The following is a 17638-nucleotide window of genomic DNA, read 5'->3' as shown; positions in this document are numbered from 1 at the left end:
AATCTAGGATCACTAATGGAAATAACGAAAATAAAACAAAAATAAATAACAGTAGAAATTTGAAAAAAGCGTACTATTATTTAAATGATTGGACAAAGTTTATTATTATTATTCTGTCAGTTGAGAAAAAACGTGGCTAGGTTGAAACAAAGCGGTAGCCGACAGAACAGATAAATGATTACAAAAAAAGGTCAACATTAGAGGATTAGTTTTTCTTCTCCTCTTCCTTTTCAACCTCGGGATATTCCAGCTTCACACCAGGCTCGCAGGTGAAGATAGGACAGCAGAAGGGAAATGGCGCCGTCTTGTTGGTCTTCTCGGTATCCAGCTTACACTTATCGTTGGCTAGCGACAACGGCAAGGGACCGCAGTCTTCTACAAGTTCCAAGAGCCTGTATATACATACATCGTTGTATAGATATTGAATTTAAATAAAATTATTTATTTATGATCTTACTTTGAGGGATTTTCTTCGTTTTGAACGCAAGTCGAACGGCCACAGAATGGCGTTAATTCCCACGTCTTGCCGGGCTCTACTGTAGCACAACGAGTCGATGCGAAACACATTCCAGGAAAATCTTTAGAAATATCAATTATTTTAATATAGATTTAAAAAAAAAATGAAAATTTATTTATAATTTAATAAGAAATTTATATAAATGCAAAAAGTTTTGTATCACAAGATTTTAAAAGAACGCAACATGTTTTTTATCTATATAATCTGTCTATACAATATTAATGGTTAATTTTTAGAGGGGGCATTATACAAACCGATTTTGATTGCTTATTTTTTGCTTTAAAAATTTCACAATATTATCATAAAACCTATTTTATTACTTACAATGTCTGTGACTCGATGCGCAAAAATACAAAAAAACGTATACTCAACTAAGAATCTACGTCCCGCGTGCCCATTCTCTTGGTTGGCATTGATTTAAAGAGGTAAATCACATTGTAATTTGTATGTAGGTTGTACTCGAATGCTTTCGAAACAGCTCAAGCGAATACAAATTTGTTGAATGTGACTGGGGCAGTGCCATAAACTGGCTTTCGGTTTCGCACAGCTCTTATACACATATAAATTAAAATATACATATATATATAAATATATATATATAGTATATATATAGTTGCCACGACTGCATTATGTTTAAATATCAACCGTTACTTAATCAAAAGTCAAACTGTCTTATGCTCTAATTCATATCGACAGCTTTTGATCTGAAAAAAAAGGAAAGGATTTCATAAATCCGAAACCCGTGACTCACCTCTGAGTACATCGGCCGGAATGAGTCGTTTGTAGATTTTGATTTCACCATCTTTCTGCGCATCATCTGCTGCTGCGGCTGACTTTTCGGCGGCCATAGCAATAGCAGGGACCAGCAGAAAGGCCAGCGCGAAGCCAGCTAAAATTGAAGTAAACTTAATCATTTCCCTCGTTCTTTTTTTTTAACGACCGACAACAACACTAGAAAATGAAGTTCAGATCGACGATTCCGAACGCCGACCAGAAACAAGTCTGCTTCAACCGAAAGTGAACAACGAATTGAAACTACCGGACCAAGTGTTACCACTATTTATAGGCGAAATCATGCTTGTGGATTTTCGAGTTTTTGTTTTTTTTTTATATATATATATATATATTTTTTTTTTTTTTTTTTGTAGTTATGACTTGCCGCTCGGTCTGTGGCTGACAAAACGGAGCTTTGTCGACTTGGATGTTGACGTCGATATTAGCGTATGTTACCAGTTACACATACACATACATATACATTTGTATGTTTATAAGACTATGTATGTATGTTTAGCTAGATGTGTATGTGCTCGCGTATACATTGCATTAAAAATTTACTGTTGCTTATGAAAGGTATTTCTCAAAGTTGACATATGTGCGTTTTGTGTGTGTGTGTGTGTGCGTATGTGATACATAACATGCACATGTATGCACTTACGCATGCAAAAAGAGCATTAGCTGAGCCGGTCCTGAAGTCATGTCACCAAATTTGGTACATCTACTGTTAAATACAACCGATTCAGTTGGAAATAAAATTGAATATACAAAAAATCGAAACATATATCCTGCCTATCCTCTTCTCGCAAAGCATCGTTATTCGGTGTATCACTTTACATTTTTTTAAGTAATTAAAAAGTTAATTCGGAAAAAATATGCTTGGTTTAGTTAGTCTCCAAATTAGACATGGTTATGCAGACAGAATGCCAAAGCCCTCTAAAGATCCCGAATAGAATTTTTACAGCAGTTACCTTATGTGCTCGCTGGAAAATTTGGTGGAAAGCCATCTGATATAAATATCTTTTCGAAGAATCGTTTGGGAAGAAACGGGCGCGGAAAGCTTGACTTGGGCAAAATCAGGTAAGCCTATTTAAATACTCTTGGGGTGATATAAATAAAAATATGTGGTTGAATGAAGTTGTCCATGGAAATTGTTATCGGATTGTTTTAGTCAATATTTACAATTAGATCATTATTAAGCTGGTCCGAGGTCAAGGACAATTAGTAGATATTTACAATTATAAATATACTCATGCGTAATTTACTATTTAGTGCATCCTAGAGAACGGTAACCGCTGAAAAGCTGCAGAAAAATTTTATAAATCTATATTAGTAATATATTTGAATTTATTTACCCTCCACTACTAAATTAAACACTCGAAAACTTTACAAATTTTTTAAAATTTGAATTTGTAAGTCTCTTTTGGGTTTAAATAGATTATTCATAAAAAACTGCAACAGCTAGTCCGGGCGATTGAAAATGTATTTTTCAACTATAATCATACCGTCAATTTTAGTGGCAAAATGAGGAGAACAGCAGAAACAATGGGTGGGGCAAGCAGCCAGCGTGGCCAAATCTGGAAAAAATACTGTTTTCCACAGACAACAAAATCGAAAGTTTAGACAAATTTTCAAAATGTACTGTGACTAGAATAAAATTGATATTATTGACAAAAAGGAAAATGTATTACATTTAATTCTTAGCTCAACAGATATATTTGGTTTTAGAAACTTTTAAATTTTCCGACCGATAGTCAAATCAACGATATATTGGTGACAAATGGAAACTATCGATAACAATTTAGCTCCAATCGTTACACGTCAATTTTTAGTCACAAAATTTGTGTGAAAATCTAGAATCTATTTATTTGAGCAGAACACAAAAGAGAAAATGGGATTGACAATATCTAGTTTACTAACGCGACTATTTGGCAAAAAACAAATGCGCATTCTAATGGGTAGGTCGAATGCAGTTTGATTATTTTCAGACGGCGGCCCGTAGCGGCTAGCCACGCCAATACGTAATGAGAATACACCTCCTTTAATTTGACGGTAAAGTTCCAGCCACGCAGCCATATACATATGTATATGCAGCCATATATATATATGTATGTACATAGGGAAACACTCTTGTATACTCAAAGCATATTATTTACACGTACATATATACATACATACGTTCACGTTGAGCATGAAGTAATATGTTTTTGTGTTGTCTCGTGCACAGTTGGCCTGGACGCTGCCGGAAAGACAACCATTCTGTACAAATTGAAACTGGGCGAAATCGTAACGACCATTCCAACTATCGGATTTAATGTGGAAACCGTGGAGTACAAAAATATATGTTTCACCGTTTGGGATGTCGGCGGCCAGGACAAAATTCGCCCGCTCTGGCGTCACTATTTCCAAAATACACAAGGCCTAATTTTTGTCGTCGACTCGAACGATCGCGATCGGATAACCGAGGCCGAAAAAGAACTCCAAAACATGGTTAATATATTTTCTTCCTATATACGTGCAATGTTTAAATTTAGTTGTATCGTTATCTTACTCTATAGCTTCAGGAAGATGAGCTAAGGGACGCCGTGCTCTTGGTTTTTGCCAACAAACAGGATCTACCGAATGCTATGAGTGCTGCCGAACTAACTGACAAGTTGCACCTGAATCAATTGAGAAACCGCCACGTAAGCTATTCCCTTTCTCCTTCTCTCACACGACTGTTGGCTAATTTGATCCTTGCAAATATTTATTCAGTGGTTTATTCAGTCAACTTGCGCAACCCAGGGACACGGTTTATATGAGGGACTAGATTGGCTGTCAGCTGAATTGGCCAAAAAATGATCTGTAATATTTTCCAATCAAGCGCTAAGATTTTGTTTTGTTCTCAACATGAAAACAATTACTATTGAATAGATTCTTAATAAATATGTATGTGTATGATAAGCCAAGATCTTTAAACATGTTTGCAATTGAAAAACACAAAAAAAAAAAAAAACAATTATAATTAAGAATGGATTTAAACACAGGTTCGTTTTATAAATGTATATAACATTTTGTAATCAACAACTTTAAATTATGCATACAAACAAAAAACTATACAAAACGCGCAGCAATCAAAAGATAAATGTATGTACAATGTGTGCGTGGTTTGTTTGTGATTAACAAATCATTTCAGCATTAAAATACATAAAGATAAATATCAATTATTTGCTAATACAACTTGCTAACTGGCTGCGTTAAACTCAACAAAAAGAGGTGTTTAAATGGAGGTAACTTAGGCGACACACAAAATATGCCAAATAATAAAATATAAAATGTCTGCATAGTAAGTACAGGAAAATTGATAATTGGCTGCTTTTCAAAGTCACTGGAACATTGGAATGCATTTGTATGGACAGTCATATACAAATGTGCTAAATATAAGTCGGTCTGCTTGAATTATGTATATATATACACATTGTACATACTGCGATCGATGTGTGACGCAAGGATTTTAACAACTGCATTATTAGCATTTCTCCATTAATACTTATCATATACGTAGTCAAGCATTTTGCAATGCAAGCAATAATACTAAGCTATTCCATGAAACTTTCAAGTGTGCGTCAGCCCGTGACATGGCCAAATGGGTGCAGTTGCTCAACATGGCAATAATGATTGGTGCTTAGAGGTCGATATCCAGCGCATCCGGTGCCAACAGCATGGGCTCGCTATGGCTCTCGTCTACCAACGAGGTAAGCGAGTCATTTATCATGACCGAGGATAGGTCCACAGACTGGTGCTGATCATCGTCGACTGCATGCGATTGCTGCGATGCAGACAGAAGCGGATCGTGTCCAGAGCTATCGCAATCGTTTAACATGTCAAATGCTGCATTTTGTTCGTTTCTTCTATGCTGATGCAGCTGTCGTCTCGTGTGCTGACAATTATCCGACGAGGCACAGCAGCTGCTGCTATCAGCACGGCGACAGTCGCGCTGCAAATCATCGCCCAGGTGAACACCACCACCTGCTGTCGTGGCGCAGTAAATGGCCGCGTCTGAGCCACTTTTATGTCCGTAACTATTGCCTATCGGCGAGTGCGGCGCGGACAGCAAATGGCTGCTGTGCGAGGAGAGCATCGGATCGCCGCCCTGCACCGGATGCTTGCAGTCCTCCATCAGCTCGTCAATTTGATTCAGGCTCATGCCAGGATCGCTGTTCATCACCGGCAGCTGTGGAAACTATTGGTTTTCATTTAGTTTAATCGACACTCGTGAATTTCGATACTCCAAACTTGCCTTGTTCTCGCCGACATCCTCCAGAAGCGAGGCACTGTGCCGGCTTTGTGCTACGGATGCCGAAAGTGTTGGGCTCGGGCACTTCAGATACGAATTGGCTGGCGTGGGCGCAGATACGGAGGTCAGATTGAAATCGGAGAGGTGTATGCCATGCGATTTGGCCTGCATTTCCAATTCCTGCGAGCAAAAGGCACCACATTTAATCAGAAATTTAATCAGATGCAAAGGATCAACTGCCTCTACCCGAATGCGAGATATCAGCTTTCTGTTCTGCAGCTCCATTTGGCGTTGTCGGCTTTCGTTTTGTCTCAGGCGCGACACTTCGTGTTTTAAGCATTTGATATAATCCACGGAAGATTTCAAAATGGTGCCCTTATTGGGTCGGATGTCGCGCACAACCTCATAGAAGGCTTCGCTGCCCTTGGGCAGCAAAGTGCCCAGCTCCTTGATTCTATCATTAATATTAAAGCGTCGCCGTCGCTCAACTGAAAAGGAAAAGTTAAAGTCGATTAAGCGCGTTTTAGTCTTATATTAATCATTTTACTCACTCATATTGTGATTGTCCTTCTTCTGACGATCCTTGGCCAATGCATTGATTTCGGCGTCAGTCAAATTTTGTGGCTCCTGCTTAATTGATAGCTCGGAGCCAAAGGTTTTGTCAAAATTAAATGAATCGTTCTGAAGTATGTCATCAAAGAGATCGTCTGCCTGCAAGCAAAATCAAGGGATGTGTTATGTTATTTGTTATAGATACTGTATTTTGAAAAGGGATTAACGAAATCAGGAAAGAGCAGCAGCTACAAATTGGTTGACTTTGACCTCCAGCATCACAAGTAATGCTTACAAAAGCCTCTTAATTCGATTTTAAAAAAATAAAATTTCTAATTTAAGGAGCTTGATGAAAAATGAATTTTTACTTCCCTCAGCAAAAGGCCAGACCTTTAATATATTGTAACAAGAGCAAGAGTTTGACAATTTCTTCTGCATTAATTTACATTTTACTATAATTCACTTTTTTGTCGCATTTATATACAAATATATCAACCGAATGGTAAAAATTGGAGTTAAACTTTTTTAATTTTCAATTTAAAAGTTTATGTTCTACGAAACTTGTTTAAACCAGCCCAAAGTTGGGAAACTGAGCTTTAAACTATTTTATTGCCTTTTCATAATGTTAACCGATTTTTCTCGATAGACTTGCTTTGCACTTTTCAGAAATTTCGCCCACAAGAAGCGATCAAATTAAAGATTCTCGATCTGTAGAAACGTATATTCTAGAGACTACAGCTCAAAATTTGTGATGCTAGCTTTAAGGCCTAAAAGACAGGATACTGATATCGATTTTTATATACACCTATATAGTTCGGAAACTGAGCAAGTTGTCGGTTATCGACAAAAACGTTCGTTATACGCGAGCACTGAAAGGACCTAGGCTCAAGATTTCAAGTCTCTAGCAATTTGAGGGAATAACTTTTACATGTTTCCGATCCCGATCGGGAATACATTTATGATATGGGACTTGATACCCTATTTATTTCCCTTTGCCCTTTGATAATGATGCAAGCGAATCTTTTCGGACTAGACTCTCAAACAGCTTCCCATCAATACCAAAGGCGTCACATAATCATAAAATAAAACTTTTGCTTCCCAGCACCAAAGGTTAGAACCGTCCGAAGGTTTGGCTTCCAATTTGATTTGTTAGTTATTTTATTTGTTTGTGTTTTTTTAGTGTACATACAGAATATAAGGCACACGATACTGTTGTTCAAGGTAGAATTTAATATGATTTTCGTTTAGCACAAATTCAGGTAATTGTGATTATTAAACAGTCGTGCTCTACTGATTATGAACCCCCTCCAAGCATTAATATCCCAAGTTGATTGCGTAAGTAATTGACACAACATGTAGATGAGGCCTTTGGAAATATGGTATATACCTTGCTTTTGGGCAGTAACTCAATTTCTTTGAACATAAATAGCATATTTTGGGCGCCGAATCGCAAAGAAAAGTTGTCAAGGCATGAGTATTCGGTCGTCCGACCCGCCGTGATTTTTTAATGCAGTCAAATAAACAAAATAATAATAAATCAAAAAAAGTCATAGTACTTATTTTCGAATGTGGCCGACTAGGAGATACCCTCAGTTGCCTTAGTTACATTTACCTATTTCTTTCATACTTGGAAGTGGAGACATCCCATCATCTTTGAGTTATGCTCAAAAATATTTCAAAATCGATTTTTCTAAATATGAATGACTAACGAATAATGACTAATGTATAATGAAAGATGGCTAATGACTAATGGCTAATGGCCAATTAATAATACCTATTGACTAATGAACAATGACTTAAGACTAATTTCATTGAAAGCGTTGTGGCTGTGTTTTCTTTGATAAAGGATCCCACATTAAAATTGTGTAACTGATAGAAAACCATAAAAGCTGGTAATGAATAAAATAATAATAAAGGTTAATTAAAATGTCTTCACTTACATCGCTGTCAAATGAGGGTAGCTGCAAGCAAAGAAAGAAAACAGGTTATGTGGGTTAATAAAATTGTATTTCTTTTAGGGTATACTCTAGATTTATATTTAATAGTAAACATTTTATGGTATCAACTTGTAATCGATCTGACCAAACGAGTCAGTCTCTTTATTATACCCTCACTTCTTGCCTATTTTGGATAAAAGGGGTATCATAATTATAAGAGCTAGAGACTTGATCTTGGTTACTTCAGATTATGTTTATTGGATTTTTGGCATTATAGACTTTTTATTGGGTACAAAAACCCTTTTTAAGTAAGATTGAAAAAAAAGGTCTAAAAGTCATCCAGAAAAACCATGAATTGACGAAAATTCTATGCTTGAAACTGGGTGAAAGGTATCTCCTCGTCGTTCACTCCCGACTCGAGCGCACACACACACACAAAGGTTATTGGGACATACGTGACAATTAGTGAGAGCAATGAAAGAGACAAGTATTACTGAATGTGCGTCGCGACGGGCGGGTCGGTTGTCTGCTCAATTTGATATGTACGTTACGAAACATTACGAATAAAGGCTTAAAAATCAATTAGGGTACTTTAGAGAAACAAATAAATAAATCGAATGCAATCGGTGTCGTTAAAAACTGCCTCATTTAAGTCAACATTAACCAGTCAATAAAGTTGACATTATCATAAAATGAATTTAACGCCCAGCAATAAGTACAATGTGCGTGCTTAAGGAATGATTGAGCTTACTAGAATGAACTGCCCCTATATTTTATTCTTGTACTTCAATTCGTAGATTCCTTATATTTACTATTATTATTTGGAAGTCTTTTTTCTTCTTTTTTATATGAAATTTCAATTCCGTCCATCGGCTGTTCCTGCGAAGCGTGCAGTGTGCCCAGAAAGTGAAAGGAAATTAAGGTCGCACTAAAGGATTTAACGAAAAAAAGCTCCAAGGCTGATTTTGATTTGATTTCGATTCAATATGGAGAACGTTTTATGTTTGCTATATTTCAGGCTTTAAATATATTGAAATTATAATAATTGCAAGCAATTTGTATGAAATGAAGGAATGGTGTTTAAGAAGAAACATACAGGAGGCTAGAAAGCAACTGAAAATGTTAAACATAGGAAGAAAATATTCTCAAAGCAATCAATTGTTATTAAGGCTTAGAAAAATAGATTTCAAACTTTCTGTCAGCATTTTGCGCTTTCGCCGCGGCTTAGTTGAGTTCCTAGCCAATTAAATTTAACAGTGGAAAGAATCCCACTATGTTAATTACAAGCGGTTAATAAATAGTTTTTATTTATAGATCAAAATGAAATTTATCTTCATATTTGATAATTAATAATGGTTTCATATAATTCTATAGCTTTATAGCTAAGCATTGAAATGATTTCAATTTGATTCTATTATTTATTCTATTCTCGACTCGTTTAATGTAAAACAGATACAAAGAAGAATAGTTAAAGTTTTCTCTGTGATTAATTGCCTCCTTCTATCTGTTACATACATACATAGGTATTTTCTATGAGAAGGGGCATAATGAATATTTTAAGTAAATCAGATACCAAATCAGGAGTCAGTTACACTATAAGCCATACCTTCTTTTATTACGATTTTAATTATATTTTGAGCCCAAGTACGCACATATACATACAAGCTCACAGAGATTAGTTAGTTTGTAATGACATAAATTCTGGCTCTCACACAAATATACATCTACTCATGTGTACATACATACATGCGTACACATAAATACATACGCGCTAGTGTGGAGCGTATAGTTTTGTCATACATGACGGCCTTAGCGATAATAAAAAAGAGAACCTAAATTGTGCACGTTATCTAAGCAACAGAAATCTTATTGTCATTACGTCTACACCCAGGCAAACAAAATAAATAACTTGTCAGTACATACATATGAATGTTTGCACAAGTGTGTGTGTTTGAGAACGTAAAAGAATAAGTATATTTATATGCATATGTAAGCAGTTCAGTTAAAAGTTTGCCGGTTGATTTGAAACCGATTCGAAAAGTCAACTTACCAAATTGTGAAATGCCCTTCATATGATTTCCCCTTGAACCACCAACATCAATAACTATACCCTATGTACTATATCCTTTGCGAGATTCCAAATCTGCTCGTCTTCGAATTTTCGAAGCAAGAAACCCTGGACCCAAACGATTAGAATAGCGTTTACCGTATTCGGTAAATGCCAATTTTGGATGGAGATCAAATTTAGGCCGCAACTTCGAATGAAAAAAGAATTTACAGCCCTTACAAAATGCCCTTTAGGTAATTTTTACAAAAACATAAATAAATGTAACCTGCATTTGGCAATATGTATATAAATCAAGCATTGGATACGAGCCCCATATAAATTATAGTCATCAGATTAATAATAACATATAAATTTATGTTATGTAGTAATGTCCTGGTAGTTATTGGCATAGTACTGTACTCACATACATATATGTGTGTAGATGTGTACGTAAATAATGTATTGAATATATATGAAAAAAATATGTGTATTATCAACAACAATTGCACAAATATTTGTTAATTATAATTAATTGTAAATATCGCCAGCAGCAAGTGCTGTCCGGTCTGTCGCATATTCGTTTACACTCGTTCATTCAGTAACCAGCCATATAAAAAAAAATATTCATACAAAAAAGTCAAATTAAAACAAGTTTCACGATCGGTTGCCAAGTTACCCACAAGTGTGCTTATATGTACATATGTATGTTTGCATGTATGTATGTATGTATGTATGCATGTGCATGTACAAGTGTATTCAAATATAATTAGTATGCCCAAAGTAAATTGTGTCGTATGTAATTACATACAAACATATTCTACATATGTATGGATATACATACATACATTCGACGAATACCCTGCCCACAATAACAAAGTTACCCACACACACACACACGCACACAAGTCAATAGAACATTTGTTGGCTCGAATTTAGAAGCTCGAATTAATATTAGTGTCAAGCGAGAGCAAAGACGTCTGCCCCACCCCCCCCCCCCCCCCCCCCCCCCCCCCCCCCCCCCCCCGTGAAGTGCACTGCAGTTTAGGTTTTTGTTACTCAGCTCTTGCGGAGAGTGAGTAGGACAGGAACATACCTTGGTATGCCTGCGTGATATAACGCTGAGTACCGGCATATTTATTCGTCGGCTTGTTCGCTCAATTCCCCTTTCGCTCCCTTTTGGTTTGCTCGGTGTCCTGGGCGTAGGAGAATCAGGCCTAGGACCAATCCTATAGGCAACTGGTGTCACCAGGCGACAACGCTTGCTGCGCCTCTCCGACAGACTGGCGGCCGATAACCAAGGTAGCACGTGCATTAGACCTCGATCTTTTTTTTTTTTAATTGTTATTACGTGCGTTTCTCGGTGTGAAGTCGTCACGGTCATTAAATTTCGGTGCTTTTGTAAATGTGTTAAGATCTGTTATCTGTATCAATCAGTATTTTCTTTGCATGAGAGTGCAATTTCGATCTGTTTATTTATCTGGCCTTAACACACAACTCACTTTTCCTTAAATATCCTTAAATTGTAGCCGTACAAACGAACCCACATCATTTTTTATATATGTTTTTTACACTGCCGCCAGTTTTGATTTGATTATGTAGATTAAATAGATAGGGGCATGCTTTGTTTAGCGCCTCCTTTTTTGTTTATCTTGAGCTATACAAAATTGATCGTAAATTTGTGAGATAAACAACCGCTTGAATGGAAATCAGAAAGATATTCCGCACACAAATTTTTCATAAGTACAAGCCATGACAACCTGCTTGATTGACTGTTTCAAGTCGTCAGGCCAATGGAAAAATACCGTTCATTATTTACATTCACCGCAGCGATCAATCGCCGCATTTCAAAAGCACAAATAAATCCCAAAGAAAAAATACCAGAAGACAGCTGTCTGACAAAAGCTGTTTTGCGTAGTGTGCAGTGTTGCCATTTTAGTTATTTTAGAGTAGTCAGCAAAAACGTAATGCGTTTTATGAAATTTCACCCGCAACTGTGGAAATTTGGCGAATAAGTTGCAACTGTTTTTTTTTTTAATTATATTAATTAAAATTTAAAATCATTATACAGCGAATTAAGCATTGAAAAAACGCAAAACATAGCGCAGAGGAATATCAGCCCAATGGCATAAATTACGTTGGTTAGAATTAGATTTGTTGATGTCAATTTTCGATGGAGATAAAACGTAGCCTGCTAGCCCTTTACACCAAAAAATATCTACGGCTTGTAATACAGAACCAGGCAATTATAATAATAAAATATTTCGCAAAGATTTCGAAAGTAAACGAAATAAAGTATGGAATATGGAAAAGTTAGGCTGACGAATCGAACTTTGTTCGAGAGAGAGCTGGTTCGAACCGTTAACCAAAAGTATTAAATGCCACTTACCTCTGAAGCACTTGTTGCCACAGAGCTTAGACTTGGCGACATTGGCGCAGACGTCGATTGCAGAGGACTCGCTGTGCTGGCCCCAGAAAAGTTGGAGCTGCGCATGGTATTTGGTATACCAGAGGTTCGAACCGAGTTTGAACTTAAAGCAGCCTTGCCGCCGTACAAGCTCTTGATTAGACCTGCGCTGCCATCCCCCGCACTCTGGATCCCTTCCATGCCATTGCCAAAAAAACTTGAATTGCAATTTCCGCCGCTGCCGGCTCCAAATGGGGACAAGAGCGCCGAATCGTCCGAATGCATTGTCTTTTTCCCAACACCCGGAGCATCGCCTCCGAAGCTATTCGGTCTTCGATTCACCTCGCTACTGCATTGCAGATTCCCAGTCGAGGCCGAGTTGTTGCCGGCTTTGCTCTGCAAAAATGCGTGGAATATAAGTGGAAACACTTTCACCTAATGCTGTTTTATATTCACCTCAAAATTTTGGCCCCAGACGGATGGCTTGAGCGATTCACTGAGATACTGTCGCACCTGATTCTTCTGCTTTTGAATGACGTGATACCGCGTCGGATTCTCAAGAACTGTGCTCACCTAGAAATCCAAACAATAATAGATCAATAGATGGCCCAATAAATGGGAATAGATAACGTTTTACCTGAAGCACCTGAGGCGGCACATCCACACCGATGCTCTGTAGAGGTACTTTGAGCGCCACAGGACTGGAGGCGGGTAGCCGTTCCTTTTGGCCCAGCTGCACGGATTGATTCAAGCTGGATGAACTGCCGCTGCGATTGCTATTCGCAACCTCAAAGTCAAAGCAGCTCGGCGGTAGGCCAAACGCATTTAGCATCGTCTGATCCTGGGCCTGCAGGATCTGCTGCTGCTGCTGTTGCTGTTGCTGCATCATCAGCTGCTGCTGTTCCTGCTGCTGCTGCTCGCGCTGCAGCTGGAGTTTCAGCTGTGTCCGAGACGTGGGCATCGCCGTCTTGAATGTGGGTCTAAATGGAAACGAAGAAGTTACAATATGTAGTGGGTCTAAATGGAAACGAAGAAGGAACAATATGTAATATGTATGTAGTATGTAGTATGTAGTATGTATTATGCATTATGCATTATGCATTATGTATTATGTATTATGTATTATGTACTATGTACTATGTACTATGTACTATGTACTATGTACTATGTACTATGTACTATGTACTATGTACTATGTACTATGTACTATGTACTATGTACTATGTATTATGTATTATGTATTATGTATTATGTATTATGTATTATGTATTATGTATTATGTATTATGTATTATGTATTATGTATTATGTATTATGTATTATGTATTATGTATTATGTATTATGTATTATGTATTATGTATTATGTATTATGTATTATGTATTATGTATTATGTATTATGTATTATGTATTATGTATTATGTATTATGTATTATGTATTATGTATTATGTATTATGTATTATGTATTATGTATTATGTATTATGTATTATGTATTATGTATTATGTATTATGTAGTATGTAGTATGTAGTATGTAGTATGTAGTATGTAGTATGTAGTATGTAGTATGTAGTATGTAGTATGTAGTATGTAGTATGTAGTATGTAGTATGTAGTATGTAGTATGTAGTATGTAGTATGTAGTATGTAGTATGTAGTATGTAGTATGTAGTATGTAGTATGTAGTATGTAGTATGTAGTATGTAGTATGTAGTATGTAGTATGTAGTATGTAGTATGTAGTATGTAGTATGTAGTATGTAGTATGTAGTATGTAGTATGTAGTATGTAGTATGTAGTATGTAGTATGTAGTATGTAGTATGTAGTATGTAGTATGTAGTATGTAGTATGTAGTATGTAGTATGTAGTATGTAGTATGTAGTATGTAGTATGTAGTATGTAGTATGTAGTATGTAGTATGTAGTATGTAGTATGTAGTATGTAGTATGTAGTATGTAGTATGTAGTATGTAGTATGTAGTATGTAGTATGTAGTATGTAGTATGTAGTATGTAGTATGTAGTATGTAGTATGTAGTAAGTAGTATGTAACATAGTATGTATCAATCAAGGCAAACGCATGTCATTCAAATTGGTTTAAATAAAAACTTGTCTTGAGGTAAGGAGGAAGGATTACCTACCCACCCGTCACTGGAGGCAGACCCATGACGCGGCTTTCTCTGGTTTCACTAACAGTAATATCACCCAAATCTACAATGCTTGGATCCATTTCAAGTATCATTTCCAAATCTTTATCTATGCCAACGGTTACTCGAATGTTTGTGGTACTAATTGGCTTCTGGTTAGAGGACGGCCTTTTATCGTCAAGCTCATCGAGTTCCATCAAAGTAGACGGTTCCACTCCGACTTCAATGTCTGCAATTAATGGGTTATATTGTTGGCCTCGCGGTGCCTGTGCCAGCTGCTGTTCTTGCTCTGGGTAGCCATTTGGGTCCATTTGGATCGGAGACATTTGCAATGTTTGGACACGCCTCAAGAACTCTTGGAACTCCTGTAGTCGCTCCTCCGATAGAGGCGAAATCGGCGCCGTTTGCTTCATAGCTTCTACGTTCCGTATCTCCGGACTCTCCAACATGTGACTCTCCAACTCGGAATTATTAGGCGATTGACCAACACTAAATCCATCTTGCGGTGCATTATTTTTAACTGGAATCTTATTGGCCGCCTTCTTACCCCAATAGGAAAACATGTTTGTGAAATTGTATATCGGATTTAAGTGTTCCGTTGCTTAATTTCAATAAATATTCAATACAACATCAAGAGGCCTTGATCTTCTGTATGCAAGGCGAAATATGAATGCGGAAAAACTGATCTTTCAGCGAGAGAGAATTGTTGAATGCGAGCCTGTATGTAATGTGCATATAGATATATATTTGTGTATATGCCTGCATAGATACAGATACACCCGTGTACATATATTGATCAACACACATACTTATATTAAAATGGGTGACTATTTGAATCGTTGCTCAAATGGATTCAAATGACTCCTTTTCCTATTTACAAAATCATTTCTCAAAGACGATATCCAAATTGGAAAGGATTTTATGTATTCAAAATTATCAGTAAAGAAAGTCTAAATAATAGCACTTGCCAAAAGTATTTGCTTTTTATCGACCCTGTATTTTACTGTATGTTTGTAAACATATATGAACATTATGTATTTTTATGCCCACAGTATGCGCCTGTATTTGTGATCTACCATATTGGCCGTAGTACAGACTTGCGCCTTGTGCAAAATTCTCTCTTCGACTCAGCTGACCGTTTCTCTTAAACCACACGAGCAGATTTTCGAATATAAAAGAGAATATAAGAGACCAGAATTAAACATATGTGTGAGAAGACTGTGAAAAGCATATTAAGGTTATACTCCTTCATATCCACGTCATGAAGTTACGAAAAATTAGTTTACGACCAATTTGAAACTGGCAATCCACGAAAATGGACATCTTCAGCAGTTTGGAGCTTATAACTCACAAATATACAATTAGACTGCTCATGACATCCTCCAATATACTAAATTCGATATCCCTTTCTTTTCTTATACCCATGTAGAGCACCACGAAATGTGTGACAGCTCCGACCCCATAAAGTCGACAAATCCTTGATCAGCAACAGCAGCCGAGTAGATATATATATATACATATATATTATTTCAAACTATCTGTTACGCTCAGTCAACCTTCGGGACAAACTATTTTATTGATCTAATTTAGTACATATTTTTCGTTAATTTCTTACTTTTTTCAGTATTTTATTTATTAGTATTTTTATTTGTTACACGGTAAACAATACGTCGATTTCGTGAGAAGCTGCTAAAACTGTATAGCCAGTGTTGGGGTGAGAGTGGAGCTTCGTATGATTCTCGGAATTTTCTAATTAACCGATTTTTTTTCTTCAACATTTCCCTTTAGAGTTCTACCAAAAAGTTATTTAGGGTATCTCAAAAATAATTAACATATAAAAATGCACTTATGCAAGCTTATACATACACACGTGTATGTATATATGTATATATATATATGTGTGTTTATTCATTTGGAACATTAAACGAATTTCGAGTAAAGCTCTATTATCAATGGCCCATCGCTCCTTCTAAATTGGCAACGCTAAATTTCACACATTCGTCATAAATAATAAATCTTCGTATCTACGTACATATTTATGTAGATCATTTTTATATGTACCCATGAACATACGTAATATACGCACATACATGTACATTGGTAGGTATTGATTTCGGTATTAGGGCCATTTATATTATGCGACTTTTTTAAAGAAAAATAAAAGACGTTAACCTCTCATTACATACACACAGATACATACATATGAATGTGAATATATACATGTATGTTTGAAAGCAAGCATACAAATATAAATCCCGATAAGATAATAAAAAGAGTGCTAATCATGCGGAAAATATAAACGTCGTCGTATACATACGCTTGCATGTGCAGGTATGTACATAGATACATATGTACGTACATTTGTATTATTGAATGCTAAAGCGTGCCTGCATATGTATGTGCACACTTATAAATGTGGACATTGATATACATACATACATGCATGTACAACTCCATGTAGACATGTTACTAGTACTTACATTTCGTCGGTTCGTAGAGAGCGCGTAGACTTCAACTCATAGAACTCGACATTCTCCGTATTGCCTCCTAACGTCACATTGGGCAAATAATCCATATTTGAGTCGCTATCGTTGAGTAAATTTAAGTTTAAATCAAACTCCAAGTCAAAGCCCAGGTCAATGCCGGATTCCGCCATGTCTGGGACGGAACGATAACAGACAAAGGGATTGCTTGTATTAAAACAAAACACAGTCAAAACTGTTACTCGTTTAATTAAAATCAGTTATCAAATGTGATTGAATCTAATTGGATACGTTTCCACATTTTTGCACAAGTTTACACGCGTCTTAGAGACTTCAGGCAGATCCACGAGAGTAACTAGTATTCGATCGACATATAACTCTCAATTTATTGCTGGTAGGCACCGAGAGAGAGCGTGTTGAATTTTGTTTAATTGAGAGCAGCACTATAAATACAAATGTATATCAGTGTTGATTTTTGGTTGATCGATAACGATTTAAAAAATAAA

General features: G+C 36.5%; 3 protein-coding genes across 6 annotated transcripts; 1 reads left to right on the top strand and 2 right to left on the bottom strand.

Moving 5' to 3' along the window:
* Window positions 1–66: 66 nt before the first annotated feature.
* Window positions 67–1545, bottom strand: LOC115766713. Its single transcript, XM_030710637.1, has 3 exons — window positions 1269–1545; window positions 458–578; window positions 67–392 (listed from the first exon to the last, which is right to left on the bottom strand). Exons 1-3 carry the CDS (start codon window positions 1429–1431, stop codon window positions 206–208), a joined length of 471 nt encoding a protein of 156 aa, XP_030566497.1. The 5' UTR covers window positions 1432–1545; the 3' UTR covers window positions 67–205.
* A 1561-nt stretch (window positions 1546–3106) lies between these two features.
* LOC115766712 (ADP-ribosylation factor 2) lies at window positions 3107–4220 on the top strand. Its single transcript, XM_030710636.1, has 4 exons — window positions 3107–3249; window positions 3519–3781; window positions 3850–3975; window positions 4046–4220. The coding sequence occupies exons 1-4, from the start codon at window positions 3183–3185 to the stop codon at window positions 4130–4132; spliced, it is 543 nt and encodes a 180-aa protein (XP_030566496.1). The 5' UTR covers window positions 3107–3182; the 3' UTR covers window positions 4133–4220.
* A 113-nt stretch (window positions 4221–4333) lies between these two features.
* LOC115766709 (transcription factor E3) lies at window positions 4334–17520 on the bottom strand. Of its 4 annotated transcripts, none has more exons than XM_030710628.1 (9): window positions 17130–17520; window positions 13145–13487; window positions 12964–13080; window positions 12490–12903; window positions 8060–8080; window positions 6119–6278; window positions 5814–6055; window positions 5571–5747; window positions 4334–5513 (listed from the first exon to the last, which is right to left on the bottom strand). In XM_030710628.1, the coding sequence occupies exons 1-9, from the start codon at window positions 17303–17305 to the stop codon at window positions 4956–4958; spliced, it is 2208 nt and encodes a 735-aa protein (XP_030566488.1). In that variant the 5' UTR covers window positions 17306–17520; the 3' UTR covers window positions 4334–4955. The 4 variants fall into 4 exon arrangements, with proteins under 4 accessions (XP_030566488.1, XP_030566490.1, XP_030566487.1 ...); XM_030710630.1 differs by having other exon boundaries at window positions 4334–5504; XM_030710627.1 differs by lacking the exons at window positions 8060–8080; window positions 17130–17520 and adding an exon at window positions 14644–15184 and having other exon boundaries at window positions 4334–5504.
* Between the last annotated feature and the right edge of the window lie 118 nt (window positions 17521–17638).

Source organism: Drosophila novamexicana, unplaced genomic scaffold (assembly GCF_003285875.2).
Source record: "Drosophila novamexicana strain 15010-1031.04,08,12 unplaced genomic scaffold, DnovRS2.1 tig00001222-arrow-arrow-pilon, whole genome shotgun sequence".
Classification (NCBI taxonomy): domain Eukaryota; kingdom Metazoa; phylum Arthropoda; class Insecta; order Diptera; family Drosophilidae; genus Drosophila; species Drosophila novamexicana.
This window is presented reverse-complemented; position numbering and strand designations above follow the sequence as displayed.

What these genes read in the sequence shown, in the direction of transcription:
- LOC115766713 (XM_030710637.1), bottom strand. Translation starts at nt 1,431, where the DNA reads ATGATTAAGTTTACTTCAATTTTAGCTGGCTTCGCGCTGGCCTTTCTG. An exon ending in TCCGGCCGATGTACTCAGAG is followed by an intron (nt 579 to 1,268) that starts GTGAGTCACGGG and finishes ATATTTCTAAAG; the next exon opens with ATTTTCCTGGAATGTGTTTC. An exon ending in AACGAAGAAAATCCCTCAAA is followed by an intron (nt 393 to 457) that starts GTAAGATCATAA and finishes ATGTATATACAG; the next exon opens with GCTCTTGGAACTTGTAGAAG.
- LOC115766712 (XM_030710636.1), top strand. Translation starts at nt 3,183, where the DNA reads ATGGGATTGACAATATCTAGTTTACTAACGCGACTATTTGGCAAAAAA. An exon ending in AAAAAGAACTCCAAAACATG is followed by an intron (nt 3,782 to 3,849) that starts GTTAATATATTT and finishes CTTACTCTATAG; the next exon opens with CTTCAGGAAGATGAGCTAAG. An exon ending in ATCAATTGAGAAACCGCCAC is followed by an intron (nt 3,976 to 4,045) that starts GTAAGCTATTCC and finishes ATATTTATTCAG; the next exon opens with TGGTTTATTCAGTCAACTTG.
- LOC115766709 (XM_030710627.1), bottom strand. Translation starts at nt 15,098, where the DNA reads ATGTTGGAGAGTCCGGAGATACGGAACGTAGAAGCTATGAAGCAAACG. An exon ending in CTGCCTCCAGTGACGGGTGG is followed by an intron (nt 13,488 to 14,643) that starts GTAGGTAATCCT and finishes GTTTCCATTTAG; the next exon opens with ACCCACATTCAAGACGGCGA. An exon ending in TGCCGCCTCAGGTGCTTCAG is followed by an intron (nt 13,081 to 13,144) that starts GTAAAACGTTAT and finishes TTGGATTTCTAG; the next exon opens with GTGAGCACAGTTCTTGAGAA.